At 41.3% G+C, this 19,755-nt stretch overlaps 1 protein-coding gene across 6 annotated transcripts in view; it reads right to left on the bottom strand.

Annotated features, from left to right (window-relative positions):
* nav3 (neuron navigator 3) overlaps positions 1-19,755 on the bottom strand; it is a 272,816-nt gene that overhangs the window by 176,176 nt on the left and 76,885 nt on the right. For all 6 annotated transcript variants that reach the window (XM_061029865.1, XM_061029866.1, XM_061029867.1 and 3 more), the window contains exons 4-5: positions 8,350-8,422; positions 253-427 (exon numbers count right to left, since the gene is read on the bottom strand). In XM_061029865.1, the coding sequence (XP_060885848.1) occupies positions 253-427; positions 8,350-8,422 (248 nt within the window). The remainder of the gene's footprint in view (positions 1-252; positions 428-8,349; positions 8,423-19,755) is intronic.

Here is a 19,755-nt window from a genome sequence, read left to right as displayed (position 1 = left end):
TTCATTTTCGACACCAGTGAGAGGCCGCCCGTCAGATTCCTGTTTACAAAAGCTCTAACTGGACCAAATTAACCATCCACAAGCAATAAATCAGCCATCCACTATTCCAGCATGATCCTAAAAAATAATTGGTCGTCTAATTCAAACCAGTGACATTCGCTTGCTTCTGTGACCTTTGGGCTACCTCTGCCCCAAAGTGGACTAAATCCGACACCAAACTACTGAACGACAACATCCTGAAGTGTAACATACCTGGACTGCATCTCTTGTGTTTTGAGGCTGCTGGCGGATGGTGCGGTGCTGCTGGTCTGCTGGCTGAGCTCCACCAGGGACTGGTAGTACTGCTGCTGTTGCTGCTGCTGCTGCTTGTAGCGGGACAGGATGAAGAACAGGCCCAGGATGCTCTTCAGGTTGCCATTCCTGATTTCTGGAGGGACAAAGGAGAAAGGAAAAGTGGAGCATTTTCATTTAGATCTTGAAAATACAAATCCTCCTCCACCTTTTATTTGAGTTACCCCACATCATTCCAGATGAGTCACTCTTGCAAGAAAAAAAAAAAAATCACACTTTTGTTTTTCTTCTCTCGCAGCAAAGCCCTGTGATGCTTAGAAATATTTTCTTTGCACCATTTATTTCATCTTACAAACACTGTAAACTGAACATATGTTGACTTTTTGAGAGAAGGCGCTTGGGAATAAGAGCTCGAGTGAAGCTGTTTTGCAGAAAGTGTAAGATTAAAAAAATAAATAAAGTATTAAACATTGGGTTTCACTGCACGTAGTGAAAAGATGTATATAATGTTTCGAGTTTGTAACAGTCACTTGATTGTATTCAGCATATAGTAACACTTACTCTGTTGGATGATTTTGGGATCACAAGAACAAACATTTGTCATTGATCCAGAACAAAGCATCTGCTCTCTCTAACATGAGCTAACACACAGCTGGTTCTTTCAGCAGTGAAGCTCAGCATGACAACATGGGGACTTGTGTTTAACTAGCAGACGAGTCTGAGGCAAAAACAACCAAAAATAAACAGTTACTTTAATTACAGTTCTGCTTTTGCTGATGGTTTTAAGTACAGTTGCTGTTTTCACACTGGCTTGATGATTGCAGAAGTGACACATTTCTGTTATTTGTAAAGAATAAATTACGCAGAGAGATCAGATGAAAAGTAACCTTTAAGCACAGAGCTGGTTTTTATCATAACTTCAATATAAGCAGTAAAAACAGCAGCTCATAAAAGGGAATGAAATGGAAGAATCGGTTTGTTTTTGTAAGTTAAGCGTCAAGTATCTGTTCCTTTTTTTCCAGATCTGTGCCACACTAAAGTCCTTTTAGCATTGGCTGTGAGCAGTACTCTTAAACATTTCAAGATAACACATTTAGTGACATGTCATCAGAAATGATAAATACATCCTTTAAGCTGATGAAGGGCTTTATTCAGCTAGTTAGCAGCAGCTCGGCTCACAGCCTGAAAAGCCCCTATGAAGAGTGATGTGAAAACCACTGAGTGTTAACGTGACACTACGTGGTTATTATAATTCTCAGGTGCCATAGAGGAGACCTTTATGGATATTTTGGCTCTCAGTAAAATCCTTGTAAATGAGGAATGCTAAAGGAATACTGATCAACAAACAAGCTAGCAGCAGCTCAGCTCTCAGCCCCTTCTCTCACCCGGTGTTTACCAAAGACCAGTGTTTTAGTGAATGAGAAGGACTGTATAATTTTAATGGTTCAATAAATCTGTGGCCACCAGGGGGCATCGATTAGCAATCACTTGAGACAAAGATGTTCCTCTTTCTTTTTATTGAATACACAGCAGACTTTCTGTTCAGTTTGTGCGTTGGTGTACAGTATGTGCTGCCACCTGTTGGCTGCTTCTTGGACAGTCAATTTGCCTGTCACTCTGTAAAGGTTGTCCTTCAATACAAGCAGCAATAAAGAAAGAAAGAACAATTTGACCGGAAAATTCTTCATTCTTTCCATATTTTATTGGTTTTAACCAACGAGTCAGGTCGATTTGGAGATTCTTGTCAACTGTTGACACTGAGGAGTAATTTTGAGACTCGGTTTGAGAGTTTACAGCCTGACATGATGCATAAAAACAGCCCTGCAGATAAAGTTAACTTTCAAATATGCCGTGCTGACAACAGCAAGAAAGCTCCTAATCAATGACTTATTTGTTTTGTCTGGCCTTTTAATCTCATCCTCAAAAAAGTTCATCCCAGACAAAACTCAAACAAATGCAATTTTCCCAAACTCCCCCGCACACAGCAGACAGAGGATTCAGCAGTTAAGAGGAGGAAGAATTGATCACCATCGCTAAGGCACCCATTTGTGAAATGGACTTTTCATATCAACCTCTCAGTGAGAGTTTGGCACACAGGATCAGGAAGGATAGCAGCGGCTGACACAGAGTTTTGTGCTTGATTTTTCAATCTGGAAAGGCTCAGACATTCTCCCGCAGCCATCCATGGCTGTGCTGCTTGAAGACTGTGAAAAGTTGGAGGAGATTAATCTCTTGGGGTTGTTTTCCATTTTCTAACACCCAGAGGCGGTAATTTATACTGGGCCTAAGAGAGGGGCTGAACAGCAGTGTTTTCTGTGCTCTAGGGAGAAACAATGCTGCAGATTCAGCCAACCAAAAATCCTCAGTGGACTGAAACTTATGGTAACTGTAAAAGTGATGGAAATGATAATGATGAGGACAAGGACTGTAGATTAGAAGTCCTTTTCCCTGTATATACATTGCATCGGTTGCACTTTAATTAGATGTAACAATGCCTACATGTATTGTCCCTGACAAATAAACAAAAATATTCATTTACAATACTTCATCGCTCCACTAAAAGATGTTGCCCTGGAGCTCAATAACACCCATAGATTAGTCCATTTGAGCATTGTTTGTATATCAAGGAAACTTGGATCATCTTGCCCTGAAGTTGAAATACCTACCCAGCCTACCAATTCTGAAACTTCTGGAAAGTCTCTGGGCCCCAGAGCTGTCTGAGTAATGCTTTATTCTACTCTTTCTTGGAAATAATTCAGCATTATGGACCACTAAAGCACATGACCAAAGGCTGTATAAATTAAGTAGATGTAGACAAGGTGATGTCACCGTTTGGTTTGTAAAATACTGTTTTGAATCCTCAAGCCAAAATTTTAGGCTGAAGCCATCTTTGTTTTTCTTCGGGCCAGAAGTGACCATATTTGGATGTACGGGTAGACACACATTGCTAAACCTTGATCACTCGATGACAGGTTGCCATAGCAATGTCTTTACAAACACATTGCTGGCCCTTTGGTAAAGCACACAGTGATTATCATATATTTTACTCTAAATGGCACGATTATTAACACAAAGGAATATCATGCTCTTTTGAAAAAGACTTAAAACTAGCAATTGAAGTCATTAGAACATTTTTCAGTGGGTTGATAACAGAATGAGTAGACATAGATCATTAATGTCCTGTAGCTAGCGTGGACTTCTTGTGCATCTCTGTAGCAGCATGGTGTGTTTGGACCTTCTAACTCCCGGCAGTATTAAGTGAAGAAGGCTTGTGGTTGGCTGAACCCCCGTCATCTTTGCTTCCCATTGCTTGTTGTAGCTGCAAAGTATTTTCTTTTTGGCCTGCTTATGCAAAATTTGATTCACATTTTTGCACAACAAAGCTATTCGAAAAACACCATCCATGAGCAAAACTTATTTCAGTGGGATTTGAGGATTTTGATGTTGTAGGTATTTCTAAGGGGGGCTGTGATTGGTTGACAGGTGTCACTTGATGGACATGATCAGTGCATGATGGTTGATGATTTTTGTGCTGCAGCACAATGTTTAGAAAAGAGTTATCAGCAATTGTAAAGCAGGGCCTTTGCAGGACTTATGCATGACAGGGGTCTTTCAGAAGTCACTGCAGAGCCAGATGAATTGGTTGGCTTTGCTCGAACTTCAGGCACTCTTCCTGGTAACTCAGACGAAAAAGAGCACGCCACTGCTTTTCCTTCTAAAATGATGAAGGAGAGATATGATCACTTCAGACATTTTCCACTTGACCGTCATTTGTCTGCAGCTCAGCTTATCAGCCAGCCAAAGCTCAGAGAGCGTCTGCTGCACATTCAATGTTAAATTTCACACAGTGTCACCTTTTGTTCACTTATATTGTACTTTTTTTAAAAGTTTCTGAGAGTCCTGTGGAAGGTTGTAATAGAAAAATGGACAGCTGGATTCCGTAAAGCATCAGTAGGACATTGGAGAATAGCAGTATGCAGCCTTTTCATCCACTGTGGGCTCTTGCAGCACTGGAGCAGTGTGGGAGGGTGTGTGTCTGCTTGGCCCAGGCTCAATGAAAATGTGCCTTTGCTTCTGGAGGCTTTTTAAGTGGTTGACGTGGTTTCATTCAGTACTTTTTCTCTCATTATTTGGAGCGGTTGGTTAGTTCATGAGTCACAGAGGACTCTGGAGGAGGTGAAGCAAAGGTTCTAGTGCAGCTCGGTAATACAAAGAGAAAAGGCAAATATGTAAGCATTAAGGACTACATAATCTGTCTTTACCTACTTAATCAACCAATTTAGTTTATAATCCCCTGACAATACAACTCCAGCCAAGGTCTTTCTTTAAAGCTCCACAGCTGGTTCTGTCTTCTTTGGCTTTGGCTTCTTTGTGTAATCTTGGCTTTATTTCTTTGCTTAACTTTACAATTAAGTTTTCAAACAACGATGGTCAACTGTTGTTTTCAGCCAACATCTCTGAACACAGTTAGCCAGAATGGAGAGGGAATGTCTGATGTATCGGTCGAACATCGCGATCAGCCAGACATCAGCCAATCTGCAAATAATGTGGCATGCACTTACTGTATATGCGTAGCCAATTCAATCGTTTTGTCACGTCAACTTAATGCTGGCATTTTAGTAAACCTAAATGCTGATTCAAAGAAGAGCTTTCTTATTAGGCAGAAAAAGTCATCTTTTGGACTAACTCTCATGTTTTAATGGTTTCAAAGGTGAAATATAATGTTGGTTGTGTGAGTCTTACACCATACACCACTGTGACATGCAGTTTGTAAGGCATCTTCCACTGAATCTTTTAAAGATGTATTTTGGGGCTTTGTGTCTTTACATAGATAGGACATTGGATAGAGTGGGAAATCTGTAGAGAGAGTACAGAATGACATGCGGGAAAGGAGCTACAGGTCGGACTTGAACCCAGGCAGTTTCCGTACATAGGGGCGCGTTCTAACTAATAAGCCCCTCACTCAGGACCCCTTCCTTTGACAGTTTTTTTAGAGGAGATACAAATAGCAACAATTTAAGTAAATCAAATTTCAGCTTATTTGAAAACCAGAGTTGAAGAATTGCAATGGTGTAAAGAAATAAACATCTGTATCAGATTCTGCAATGGCTTAATCATTGGTATCAGCATTTACTACCACGATTGGTTTAAATCCTGAACTGTGGTCAGTATACAAACATGAACCCCTTTTTAACCCAGCACAGATGAGTGTTTAAGTTGACTAATGAAATTAGATCTATTTAACAAAAAGTCTGCACCCACTGAGATCAAGCAGGAAGGACTTTATAGAGGCAACAAGGTCATGCTGTTGGTTGCCCTGAGCCTGTTCTGCTCTGGTCCCAGCTGCAGAGACCCTGCAGTGTGAAAGAGGCTTTAATGACCTGCTGTAAGGACCCCTCACTGTAACCCATTATCAACTACAGGAAATGTGTGTTCTGGAGCTTTACACCTAATTTTTAAGGCTGGTACCGGTAGACCGAACTTCCTGTGGATAATTATCACATTTCAGGTAGTAAAACTTTTTACTTTTTTGTTGCCCGTTTTGTTAGCAGTTTTTGTGGGAAGGGGTCAAGTCGAGTTTGAGTAGATGGAGATTTCAATCTGCATAAGAAGCCTAAGTCTACAGCCACACTACAGGGGCTTTGCTGCGCTTCAGGCACTACACATGATAACATTGCTAACATGTTTATGTTCCTCAGAATCTGTTCATTTTATATTAGGATATTTCCCCGGAAAAGTTAAAAGTTCTGTAGAAATAAATGAAAAAAAGGGTTTATCAAAGACATTGGGATTAATTGTGTTAGAACCAGGACTATCTGTAAAAAAAAGTCTGCATATTGGAGTAGAAGTACGGACAGGAAAGTCTTTTGGATTGTACGTTAAGGTGTCAAAATGGGATTCCACATCCCTCTGTCACCCCTATCTATGGCATGATTTTTATTTTCTTGCATGGAAAAAAAAGAGGCTTCAAACTTGTTTTCATTAGGGCCTTTAACCATCTGAAGGGGAACCATAACTCTTCAACAAGATGAGTTTTTCCGGAACTTCAGTTTACAGCCGGCCACCAGAGAGATGCAAGGGGACTTCTGGAGAGGTTATTACAATAAGTAGGCTTAGGGAAAAAAAGTACCATGCCTGTACGCACATCAAACATTCCACTTTGTTTGATTCGCAGACCTTGTAAAAGGATAATAAAGACTGCATATGCCAGCCAACACAATCTGGAAGTCCCTGAGCTGATTCAATTAGACATGAGAGGGCAGGCATGTCCGTCTTATTCAACTCACAAACACACACAGCACATGTGGAGCAGATCCTGAGAAACAGGCTGAAAAGAGTAGAGGATGATGGAGAGAAAGATGGACTGAGTGAAGGGAGTGATGAAATGCAGCAGCAACAGGGATGGACACAGTAACCCAATAGCCCATATATTTACAGACCCACTTTGAAATTCCAGGCCTAGTGAGTCACTTTGCTGTTTATAGCGCTGCAGTTGGGGAGCGGCAGAATTTAGAGCTGTCGGTCAGTGTGTCAGGCTGTCAAACTATTTCTGCTGCTGGTGGAAGGGTCAAGGACACACTCACCTCTTTAATGTTTAAAGGGGAGCAGAGACAACATGGGGTCCTAAAGAACAGCTGGAGACATTTTCTGCTAGAATAATTGAGACATGCTTGGATGTATACAGTAGGCCCATGGAGAACCTCAATCAGAAACAGATACTTTTGTTTTGTACAGTGTTATAGTGCATGTATCACTGTTGTCCTAATTGCCATTGAAAGTATTGAATTCTATTCTTAAATAAGTATATTGATATAATGCCACTGAAAATCTATTGTACAGTGGTCACTGGCTGCTCCTACGAGATCCTGTCCGTCCACTATGCTTGTTTACATCCAGGCGTTGGAGCAATGACAGCAGGCCTGTTAAGTACCTGGACATACAGCCCCGACTAGTGGCGGATGATTGCGTTACAGCTTAGACACAACATTAAAGGTTTTCCCTAAAAACCCTAGTTGGTTATGTCAAATGAAGAAAAATGGTTTGTTTGAATAAAAATTCCAACATTGACTTTACTTTTCACACAGACCCATATCCAGGTGTTCTAGAAGAAATTCCTGCACTGATCCAATCGCTCCAACTACGACCCCAAAGAGACTGAATTTGTCTTTTTACAATGTCACCTCTCTCTGCCCACAGCAAGACATCCATAATAGCTCACAATAATGTTTTATATGAATTATAGTGCATTACCCTTTGTAGGTATTTGTATTTTAGTATTGGTAAGTGCTAACAATGAGATGAGAACAGTCATAGAAACATGGTTTCATAGGACAGTGGCAAGTTGCTCTCCTGATTGGATAATCAAGCTGTATGTGAGGGCTGTCAGGTCTGTGCTCCAGGGGTCAAAAGGGTCACTCCGATGATGTAATGCTATGTGTCTCATTGGTGTGCGTCCCCTTTTATCCCTGACTTTAGAAAAGCTCTTTGAATGCAGGGAAAAAAACTTCAGGCAAATCTTGGGTTCCTTCTCCAGATTGAAAATCGACTATAAAACATCATAACACACACTTTGGAACCTAACTGACATTTTTACTGAGGACAATTTTAGCTTATCACTCAATTTGGCAAGCAATCACTCAGAAAAGACCTCTGCTGTAGTCATGGCTGTCATCTAAGCCCTGTAGGGTATACCCTAATGGTTGGGAGTCAAATCCCTCGCTGCAGTTCTTATCCCTTCAGAATCCTCTCTGATGCTGTAATGATCGCCTTCACTGCCATGGTGAAAGCTTAAAATAAAGACACTGTGCACCCTGATACCAACTTGGTAAATTCCATTGCTGTGAAGTATAATAGTACGTGTTGGAAAAAAGCTTTTTGGAGATATTTGGTGCTGTGAAGAAATGGAAAACATACCCAGAGAAGGTTGGGTGGTGGTGCTGGAACCAAATGTATTTTCCAATTCGTAAGATTGGAGATAGAACAGGGAGGACCCTCGTCTGCTGCTGCACTGATTCAATAAAGAGTGTAATCACGCCTTGTATTGTTTATTCTTCTTACCTTCTGCTGAGAGCCCTTGTACATTCACTCCTCTGGCGTCCAGGAAGCTAAGGCAGGCGTCCACATTCTCGATCTGCGGAGGAGACGGCAGACGGTCATTAACAAAGGACAGACGCAGCAAGAATGTGACCATACTTAAAATTCAATGAGCCTAAATGTCTTGGGTTAGAGGGCTGGGAGGACGAGGAACGTCAGTGTTATTACCCATGAAGCACATCATTGTGTGGCTATATCCCGACCCCCACTCAACCCTGGCACCAGGCTGCATGACATACTGACCGCACTGCAACACCACACAGCATCAACATGTTGTACACATGCCCTTACACAATGCACATGGCTACATAACAGCACAGTAGATTTTCATCCAAGCGCACAGACAGAAATAAAAAGGGTAAAGATTGTACATACACATACATTTGCACACAAAAACTTGGCGTGTGGGTCGACGTTGCCCACTTGAGACCATTCACAACTTGGTCAACAACTGTCACCTTTGCAAACTGGTGTCAGTTTCACAAAGGCCCACTGAGGCGGCAATTATTGGGGGATTTTTTGCGACCGGGCTGCTTCATTAGCATGATGGCCGGCCGCCAATGCCCCTGAGGAGGTCTGCTATGATGAGGTCAAAGGTGGGAGCGCTCTGTTTCAGCGCAGTGTGCCAAGGCCACACAAAGGGCAGGCCGGGCGACTCAGCCAGACGTCCAGCGGGCAATGATGATTCATGAGCTGTGACTTCCCTCAGTAAAGCTCAAGTGCTCTCGCTCTTGCTCTTTCCAATACTCTCTCTCTCTCTCTCTCTCTCTCTCAGTGTCCCTGACTTTCCTTCTTTTTCGAGAAGTAGACTCTATAGAATTGAGATAATGAGTCATATCTGCACACAAACCTTTCTGTTACTTAAAGATTCTTCTCTCACTCTGATTGAGCTGAACTCTACGTCCTCCATCGCTTAACAATGTGAATGTTATTGTACCTACAAATTTGAGTCTTTCTTAATACACAGATAGTACACTTTGTTCCAGTTATTTCAACAATCATCCTGATGCTGTACAAATTATGGAAATTGCTTCTCTCAAAACATTCAATTCTGCCAAATTGATTAGCGACTTCAGAAAACATTTTGACTGAATTGTCCTTTTTTGACAATGACACAGGACATGTACAATGTTGCAATAGGAGCCTGAGGGGGGCAAAAAGCATCTGTTATTCCAACAAGTGTCCAAAAGCAACATCTGTTCTCTACAAGTGACGACAACCTCTCAGAGCACATGGAATCAACCAAACCATGATCTTTCTGTGAACTTGTTTTATTGGGCAGAAATCAAACCATTCCTAAGATTTACTTTTGCAATCTGTCCACAAGATGTGTGGTGAAATGTGGAAAGGGGTTTGGTAGGACAGGCCACTCAGTTTAACTAAAACTTTTTTCAGCAAACTCTCTCTCCAGAATACTCAAAATATCCTCAACTCTGGGCCTGAGAGCAGCTGCACTCTGCTCAAGGACACCTTCCATTTGTTGAGGATGAGCATGTCCCTCTCTGTCACTTTCTCTCCACAGACTGATGTGTTTGCAGTGTTTGTATCAACAGGGAGCCCCTGTGGGACTAGAAGTCACACACACCGAGCTTCTCCATCTGTCCCCGACACAGCTCACAACCTCCCACTCGTTGCCGCAGCGGGCACCGGAATCCCTCACATGTGGGTTTTCAACATGCTGCACGGAGAGACTGACACATGTGTGCCGGCTTGTTTGACTATCCCACACAAACTCTCAGAAGTCGGTATGTGGAAAGACATGTGCCGAGCAGCGATTGCGAATGCTCATTACTGCGGGTTTAATTAGACTGACCACAAGGACGATGTGGGATGCTGTGGTTCTCGTATATAAACAGCCTATAGGCCTGAGAATGAGATGTAAGCAGCTATATTTGTCATAAGAGTGTTTTCATCAAGGAAAGCTCAATTAGATCAGTTCAGATTCAAATATTTAAGTTTGGAAGGCCTGCTGTTGTGTTTCCACTGTTCTGAGTGTGTTTGAAGGCCGGTTAAGTAAAGACAAAAAAGAGTGAACTCATAAAAAATCATTTAATGTCTTCCGATACTGTTCTTCTTTTTTAGCATCAATGATGAAACCTGTACGTTCTTTCTCTATGCCTTCACTCCAAAGCCCCAGTGTCGGTGGCTTTTTGACAAAACCGCTGTTTGTTTTCACTCGGCCTTAACTCGAAAATGACGTAAACAAGCGGAATAATGATTGAAGGCGTTGATGACGGCTTGGGCATTAATGTTCCACAAGGCCTTGGCGATGTTTAACTGCTAGTTTGGTGGGCGGTTTTGGCTTTGCGGCATCCTGTAACAACTTCTCGAGAAACCGAAATCATTTCGTTTTCCGACGCAGGCTGGCATCAGACGGATCCGCATAAGCTGTTAAAAGCAATTTGGAAAAGGGGAATTTTGATGAGGCACACTTCACCCAATCATGAAGTACTTAAGAGCAGGAAAAAGAGAGCGCACTGTGTGGAGTGACAGAAAGGCACATGTGCAACATGCACTGCGGGAAGGAAAGTTGCCACGAGGCCTTGAAGAATAATGAGGGGAGCTGTAAAGTTTTTGTGATAATCCGTTTAAACTATTCTGTGTTTCATTTATAGAGCCACACGACAAATCATAATATCAGATTCCAGCTGACACAGGCAGCAGAGCAGAAGGAAGCTTCAACCAGGGCTGGGTGACACAAGGATATCAGAGTACAAAACCACATTCCCTGCTTCAACCTGTCCCCAAAACAGTCACCAATAAAATCAGTGAAGAGTTAGCATTAGCAGTTTTCAGGAATTGGTCTTAGGAAAGATTGCGGAGGAGATTCACTCATTTCACAGAAGACAATTAATGCTTGTATTCTATACTTGTGGAAATGTTCTCACTAATATCAGCAGTATAGTTACCACTTATCTCCTACAGCTGTATCAAAGCTGGTATGCCGGTGATGTTTGTGCTAATGCTGACCCTACATTTTATAATGCTATAACTTCTGGTGGCGTTGCTCATAAGACCGGGACTTGGGTAAGCTGCTGAGTTATGTCTCTTAAATTGTAGCAGCACTGGATTTTGTATTGTATTGTATCATATGAAATGATATGTTAGTATATGGTATGGTATAGCATTGTATGGTATGGTGTGGTATGGTACAGTAAGGTACGGTACTGTATGGCATGGGATGGGAGGGGATGGTTTGGTGTTAATATATGGTATGGTAGTGTATGGTATGGTATGTTAATGTAGGGTATGATATTGTAGTATATGGTATGGTATGGTCATGTATGGTATGGCATGGTATGATATGGTACAGTAAGGTACGGTACTGTATGGCATGGTATAGTATGGTATGTTAATGTAGGGTATGATATGGTAGTATAGGGTATGGTCATGTATGGTATGGCATGGCATGGCATAGGATGGTATGGTATTGTTTTATTTTTATTTTTTTATTGCAGTTAACAAGACATGACTTCAGTTTGTTGGCTTAAGATTGTTTTTTTCTCCTTCTATGAAAATGTTCAAAGATCACATGCAATGATGCTACATTGATAAATGAGACCATCTTTTACACTTAGTGCACTTTCATTGTACTTTTTGGTATATTGCTACAGCAAAGTAATGTACTGGGCTAAAGTGTACTTCAATAATCGTTCAAGATCCCCTCTGTGAAACTAAATTAAATCCTCACTACGTCTGCATGTTTGCCGCTTCATTTTCCTCGAGTCCCTCGTTGTGAGGGAGAAGTGTGCAGGGGATCATCTGCCCTCTCTCCGGCTATCAAGTGACTGATGGAATTGGAAAGTGTTATCCATTAGATGTGACTGTCAAATACAAATGGGCCAACACCTTAATTACCGCAGAAAACAACCACCTTCAAGACAGGACTGGAAAATGAGGCGTTCGCACTTTGCAGCGATGAGCACAGCTGGATAATTGAAGGGTTTTAGCCCAAAATGTTACATATCCACTGGAAAATACATGCCACCTTAAATCCCTCAGTCTGTATTACAGAAACACAGATGACTCAAGCTTCACAAACAGAGCTGTGTGATGACTCAGTTGACTTTTAGTTTTTCTTTCCAATCTGTTTTATCATGAAGCCGGTGATTATATTCCTAATGCTGTCAATGTTGATTCATTTTTTTTTGTTGTTGAAGGAAACGAACATTGTGCTCATATCTGGTCTTGATGGTTCAGCAGTGGGTTTAGGGAAAGTGGTTGAGGCTGTGGGTTTTTATGTTCTTCAAGGATACAGAATGAAGCACAGAAATGATTGGCTTTTATAGCATTTCTTTGGACTTTCTCTTTTGCTTTGGGCAGAAATCAAAGTGTAGTGATGAGTCATGGGGAGAAAAATAAATCAAAAATCCTTCACTAAGGAACCGCTGTGTCATCATTTTCAGCCTTTCTTCCAGCAGACCAAAATCAATACCAGGTAGCGCTCACAAATCGTACTTTTGCCTGAGACATCCCTCCATGACAGATGCCTTTCTTCTTCCATTCTGCATAAATGACAGTATGTTGAAAAGATGAATTCACACTTTTTGGAGCTTTTAATCTCTCTCAGCACTTGAAATCTAATGAGGCAGAACTCATTGCTCATGCTGAGGCGACACATAACCGGGATGCTTTTTACAGCCAATATATACTTAATAAATCATTCCTGTTGAGCTGAGCTGCTTTGAAAGACAAATATTTACACGCAGGCGACGCCAAATGTCTCAGCGTGTTGAATTGAGTTGTTGCCCAAAGGTTTTATAAATGGAAGTTTGGATTTATTTGTCTTCATTGCACTAAAGGACATGGTACTTTGCTACACTTGTCCTCCCTTTTTACCAAACTGTCTGCTTCTCTCATTGTCCATCCTCACTCTGTCAACTCTTCCCTTCAGGCCGGGCGGCTGATACTTGTGCATCCACTGGTCTCACCCCAAACACTCCACTGATTCCTCTTTCACCCTGCCCCATCTCTTGCAGAGCGTCCAGAGCAGACAGCTGCTGACAGACGATGAATCAGACGGAACGGAGCTGTGCAGCAGCTGATGGGCAGAGGGGAGGCTGGGCTGAAGCATCCTGTCTCATAATCCTGGGGATCATTGCTCATCATGTCACAATCCAAAGCGAAGAAACTGTTTCTTATTTGGCTTCAGCTGGAGAAGTGTTCTCTGAAATATTTATCAAGGTGGCATCCCCTGAAATCCCTTTCCTTGACAGAAAATGTTTTGGGTAGGTAACTGATGTCACATCTCCTATTAAATCATTAGAAAAGTTTTACTTTTTAGTTACAAAATTAGTGCAAATCTAAGGTTACCTGTCCAGCTAGCCTTAGATGTCCGGATACCAATTTATTTATTTCCTGATGCTATACCACTGAACCCCTGAAGGCAGATTAAAAAAAAACGTTTGCAAATCTGTTAAAAATGTTACAAATCTATGTGCATAGAGTTGTAATCTGTGGGCACATTTTATGAAACAGTTTGCAATACCAATCAGTGCCCACAGATTGCAAATTATTATACAAGAAACACAGATTATATACCTTGTGGAGAGATTAATAAACTGTGTGCATAGTTTTCTCAACAGTGTGCAAAGATTTGTAAACCATGTGCAAAGATTTGTAAAACATATGCACAGAGATGTAAACCATGTGCCAAATAAAACAAAGGAAAAAAAAAAGATTTGTAAACCATGTGCACAGGTTTTTAAAAAGTGTGCACAGATTTGTAAACTGTGGAAATTGATTTACAATCACATTTTTCTCCTTTTTTTTTTACAGATCCTTGTGGGTATCCATACTGCACAGATATCTGGCCATGCATGTCAAATGGTAATGAAAATCAATCTTAAATAATACATACCGGTCTGATTCAAGTGCATGGTGAAACACCCATCAAAACAAGCCATTCTTACTGTACTCATCGTCCTTTTAATGGTTAGATTTGACAGTTGTTGCCAAATTGCTCAACATTTGCTTACTTTTACAAACTGTCTCTGAAGAAACTACAAAGGGAGTCTTTCGTTATCACTCCTGTAAAACAGTTTCATAGATTATTTGCAACTATGGAAGCCATTTTTCAAGGCTTATGGTACTGGACTGGTGGATATGCTCACATAAAACCATTTCTGTTGGTATTGGAGGCATATTTCCAGAAGTTGTATCTGTTATGGAACATCTGCATTACAAAGTAAATGTTTGCATTCACAGCAGCCTAAATGTTTATGAAACTGTGCACCATAAAACATTTTCTAACACAAGAAAGCTAAACTAAAAATGATTCACTTCAAGTTCCAGAGGCTTCAGAGACAAGGCAAGCTCCTTAATCATTTGTTACGCCTGATATTTATGTACACAAAACAATGATTGTCTTTGTGGATTCACCAGCTGTGTCGTTCCTCTCTCTTTAAGAAACTGCAGTGCAAGCTCAGTCAGCAGATAAACACACACATGATGTATAATCAACAGAATCTGCATGGCAACACAAGCCTATATCCACGGATGTCTCAATTTTATATGGTGGTTCAGTTTCATCTGTTTACAGCATCAAATAACTAGGAGGGCCTCAATGTGGCTTTGCGCATCTGCTGCACAGACAACGTGTGTGTGTGTGTGTGTGTGTGTGTGTGTGGAGGCTGTGTGAGTGATTGGCAGAGACAGAGACAGTGAGAGAGCGAGAGAGAAACAAAGATGTTTCATGGATGACAAAGACTAACGAGTCACCTCATTCATGTCTGGGTTAATCTCTCTAAATCCGTTTTCACTGTTCATGCCAGATCTCATTATCGTTGTGTTGATGAAGCTGTGTCATAAAAAGGAAATGATGCAACATTTTCTTCTTCTTGTAGTAATGTTTCTGTGCTATGGCTTTACGGCTTTTGTCCTAAATTAAATTGTCTCATATTTTAACCAGTGTTTCTTCTAATACTTTTGTTTTTTTGAATCTGAGTCCAAACCTGAATAACCCCACCGACATCATCTGTGTTTTTTGTTTTTTTCAAACACTGGAAGGCTCACTTTAGAGCTGAATATGTGATTTAGTTTGTTGAACAGAATGAGTAGTGGTCCTCTTAAAATAATTCAACAGAATTAGATTCATTATTCAGTATTGATTTATTAATTATAGTACAAAAAAACAGATGCATTGGTGTTGAAAAATGTCACCTGCCCTGATGAAGGCCTGTATGGCTGAAACATGTTAGCATGTGTTCATGAATCTGTAGCCTTGATGTATTAAAGGCTTTGATGCAGACCCCTCGGAGTGCCTCAGACCTCTTCAATAGCTATTAATTACTGTAATTTATAATGAATAATAATCACTAGGGGGAACTCTCAGACTGTTCAGCTTTTCTTAAGTGACCCCATGAACTCAGAAACTCATCTGAACTTGGAGGAGGGACCTTTAGCAGAATATTTAATCTAATTTTGAATCATACATCGAATCAGTCTTTACTCAAGTGATGTGGATTCAGTACTTTTCAGATTTCAGAACTATGCTGTTGTTTCTTCTCAAGAAGTCAACGGGCAAGTCTAAGACACTCAAAATGAGCCGAAAAGCCCTCTAAAGCACAATATCAAACAACAGAGCTGAAAAAGGGGGGCTGCAACGCTGGCATAAGCCTTTTACTTGACTTCAAGTCAGCCGTCTCAGTTTGTCTCGGTTGAATAATTTGTGAAGAAAAACAGCTGAGAGAAGACATGGAGGCGTAATAGTTCATCTTCATTCACGTGTTATTAAAAAAGCAAATAGAAGAGGAGGATAATGAGCAGGAGAGAGACGTGTTTCTTGACGTCTTTACAGCTCACATTGTCTCTGTCACGTCCACACTGTTACTGTACGGTTGCTTTTTGCACGAGAACACATAACGAGAATGATGGAGAGGGTTACAGTTGACAGGCGACACATTCTGCTGTCAGTCCTGTCTGAGGCTGCTTCTCCTCAAAGGGTCAGAAAGGTCAAGCTGCTGACTCTTTAGGCATCTGTTTGAATAACCTGCTGACCAGCTGACGCGAGGTGAGAAATACCTCTGCACACGGCCCTGCTGCCTGATTTAGTGCTCATCTTTTCTTCTCTGTAGAAACAAAGCAATGCCTTCTTATTATGACATCTGTTCACAGTATAGGCAAATACAAAAACAATGACGCAATATCACTTTTACTCTTCTTTTTTGCAAACTAGAAGCTGATGTCCGTGTGAGAGTCTTTTTCACAGATGAAGTGTGGCAGCCTTAATGATTAGAAGTGGCTGCTTCTTTCGTAACCTTCCTGACTAGACTTGCTATGAGCCATTAAATGTCAGGGTTATGTCTGGGTCTAATTGAGTGAAAAAAAAAAGACTATGACTTCACTTTCTTGTTGTGTCATGGTGCTGAACAGAGAGCTGCAGTAAAATGACTTCTGACGCACCTCTATTATTTGCTGCAGTAATCTTCTGGCCGCTGAAGTCACTTAAGGACTTCTATTTTCTGATTTTTGTCTCACTATTTCTCTCTCTGTCTTTCTCACTTTTAAAACCTGCCTGAAGTCTCACAGCCTGTGTGTGTGTGTCAGATTAAAACCGTGCTGCTGATTTTACAGCAGCTTTTTCCCAGATGTTAAATGTCACATGCTGGTTCCTCTGCTGCAGTGGTCGGTCAGCAGTGATAAATCAGACGCAGCAGCCATAGGTTTAACTGTAAATTCCCTGATTCCGTATTTTTGCACCTCTCAACGGTAACAGCTTTTCTACAATAACACCTATACGTTACCTCGTGTGAAGCACAGCAACTCATGAAAGGCTGTATGGTCAAAATCTGCATCAGGAAAAATGGTAGAATTGTGAAACATTGCACATGCACACATTTAAAGGAAGAATTTTTGATCCAGTCGATGTCGCGCTTGAGCACCAACATGAAACCAAAACAAACTGCTGTTTGGAGACACCTCGGCTATTCTGAAGCCTCCGCTCTCCTCCAGAGACACACCTCCAACCCCTCTCCACTCGTGTTCAAACAAAGGATTTATCAATTAGATAACACCATCATTAAAAAACCATTAAGAGCAAGTGGCGGGCTAAATTGTCCTTTGCTCGAGCTGCAATTGCCTGTGGTCTGCATTGTTGTGTTAGCATGCTAAAGTTAGCACACTTTAGTTAACTATTGCACATTCTGCCTTTAAAGCTTCTCTGTTTTCTTGAATCTCATTTTATCTGAAAAAACCTCTAAGTCTCATCAGTCCTCAGCGAGATTAAGGGAAACCTTCTGTGCAGAGCTGACACTCTACTCAATCCTGTGAGGTTTCTAACTTGATGCATACTCCGTAACTTTAGGAACAATCGTACTCCAGTCCTCCTTCCCTTGAGACAGATTAAATCCTGCAATGCTGTGCCTTCTGCTGGCAGCGTTTCAAATTCTGATATTAAAGAAAGTCATTTCGGGAGTTTTGTGAAACAAAAATAAAAAAATGCTGCAATCACCTTTCCACAAATTGTGTAAGGGACCAGAATGTCAACAAGAGAGTTTCAAAACTTTGTGCAGCGCAGACTCACTTCACAACGCAGCTCTGATTCTGGTATCTTAGTCCTCAGCAGAAACCAGAGATTTTAAATATTCACCCTATTTATCCAATCAGGTATGAGCTGCTCTTCTTCCTGGAGAGTATTCAAAGTAGCACACTTAGTAAGCGCTGTATCTCAAGGACGCTGGACTTCATAAAGCTAGAGTAGCAAACAAGAGCAGTCTGTCTGACTGACAGATGTCTGGAGACTGAAGTTTATAGGGTCCTCAAAAAAAGTCAACATCCCTTGGCTCTGCTTTTACTTCCTTTTCTGGTAGTATGTGTCAAAAAATAAATCGAAACCGCTGCATGACATTTGACTTACTGAACAAACAGGAAGAGTGTTGTTGTCACTTCACAAGTCAGTGCAAACTACAGGACAAGCCTCTCTTTGTGCAGGCAGTGAGGGACGAGAGTGAGGCTGGGCAATCACTGGCAGCTCAGACACTTGCTATGTTGCACTAAAGGTGAATAAAGAAGGTGCAAAAAAAGTGGCCTGAGGTGAAAATACTTAAAAACATCATAGTTTGAAGAGTGCCAGAGTATAAAAAAAAGAAAGACAATTCAGGTTTTTTTCCACAAAGTCTTCAATCTGAAGAGCAAATGACAAATGAATATTGGAAGACTGTGACAGATTTATTTATTACGTAATCAAAAACTGAAAAAGATTCAGAGGAGTCAGAAGGCAGCGAGTGTCCAAACACACTGAGCTGGATCAAAGGTAACTGGTCCTTCACTGCGCCTGTTTTTAACAAGCCAGCTCTCTGCTCCCTTAACAGAACATCTGTCGACGTCGTTCAGTTATAATGAGTGATTAAAAGCCTCCAATTTAGTTACAAGTGAGCCCCTAAACGAGCCCCTGGGCGCTCAGATCATCGCCGCTAAACTGGCTAACATATGAGAGGGTCAACCTGTGTGCACCAGAACACACACACTGTCTTTCAATAAAAACAAACGACTGGGGCCTGCGAGGGGGACAAAGATAAAAAAAAAGAGATGGACCCCACAGAGGATTCACGAGAGTCAAGAAGCAGAGGGAGTGATGTTCACACAGTGTCAGAGGACTTTTAACACAACAGCTGCTCAGACACTCAGGCACTCGAGGAGCCAGACGCTAAAAACTGGATCACACACCAAGGCCCGCGCTGAACAATAATCACATCTAGAATCCCTTCCAACACTCACTGCAAGAATAATGAACCATCCTGACACAAGACACACTGTGTTGAAAACCAGATACATGTATGTTGGTCAAACGAGATTCATGGATGCTTCTGAAGATGACGTACAAAGAGGGATAAACAAGCCGAGAAGTGACATCATTGGTGAAACAGATGGCCAGCATCTAGCCACAATATAATATCTGCAACCGTCTCTGTGAAACCTTCCCGCTCATATTGTTATCTGAGGAAGAGATGGGACATCTCAGCTTGTACATTCTCACTCTGAAGACATTCAGACTGAACTGGGAGATTCAATTGTCCCTCTCCTTCTAGCTGTGTTTTTTACAATCGCTATCTCCAGAGAAGGAAAACAAGCGCCTCTTTGGCTACCAAATGAAATGTAATAACTTTTACGGTACAAAAAAGAAGGCTTGGGTAGTTGAGGCAAAGCTTTGCCAGCAGAGAGTGTTGGCATAGCAGGGATCAGTGAGAAGGAAGTTCTGTTTAAATGGACTGCCTTGTTGTGAGACTGGGCTGAGATTTGTTTGTGAGTGACTAGAACAAATTATTCAATTGGTTGGCTGTCTTCTTATGGCAGAAGGGTTGTATGACTTCTGTGTCCTGCATTAAGTAAAACTTTTCTGGAGGTCTAATCTTTGATTGAGGAGAGGTTTTT

This window comes from Labrus mixtus, chromosome 22, assembly GCF_963584025.1.
Source record: "Labrus mixtus chromosome 22, fLabMix1.1, whole genome shotgun sequence".
Lineage (NCBI taxonomy): Eukaryota > Metazoa > Chordata > Actinopteri > Labriformes > Labridae > Labrus > Labrus mixtus.
Note: the sequence above shows the minus strand (reverse complement) of the source record. Positions and strands in the feature narration are given on the sequence as shown.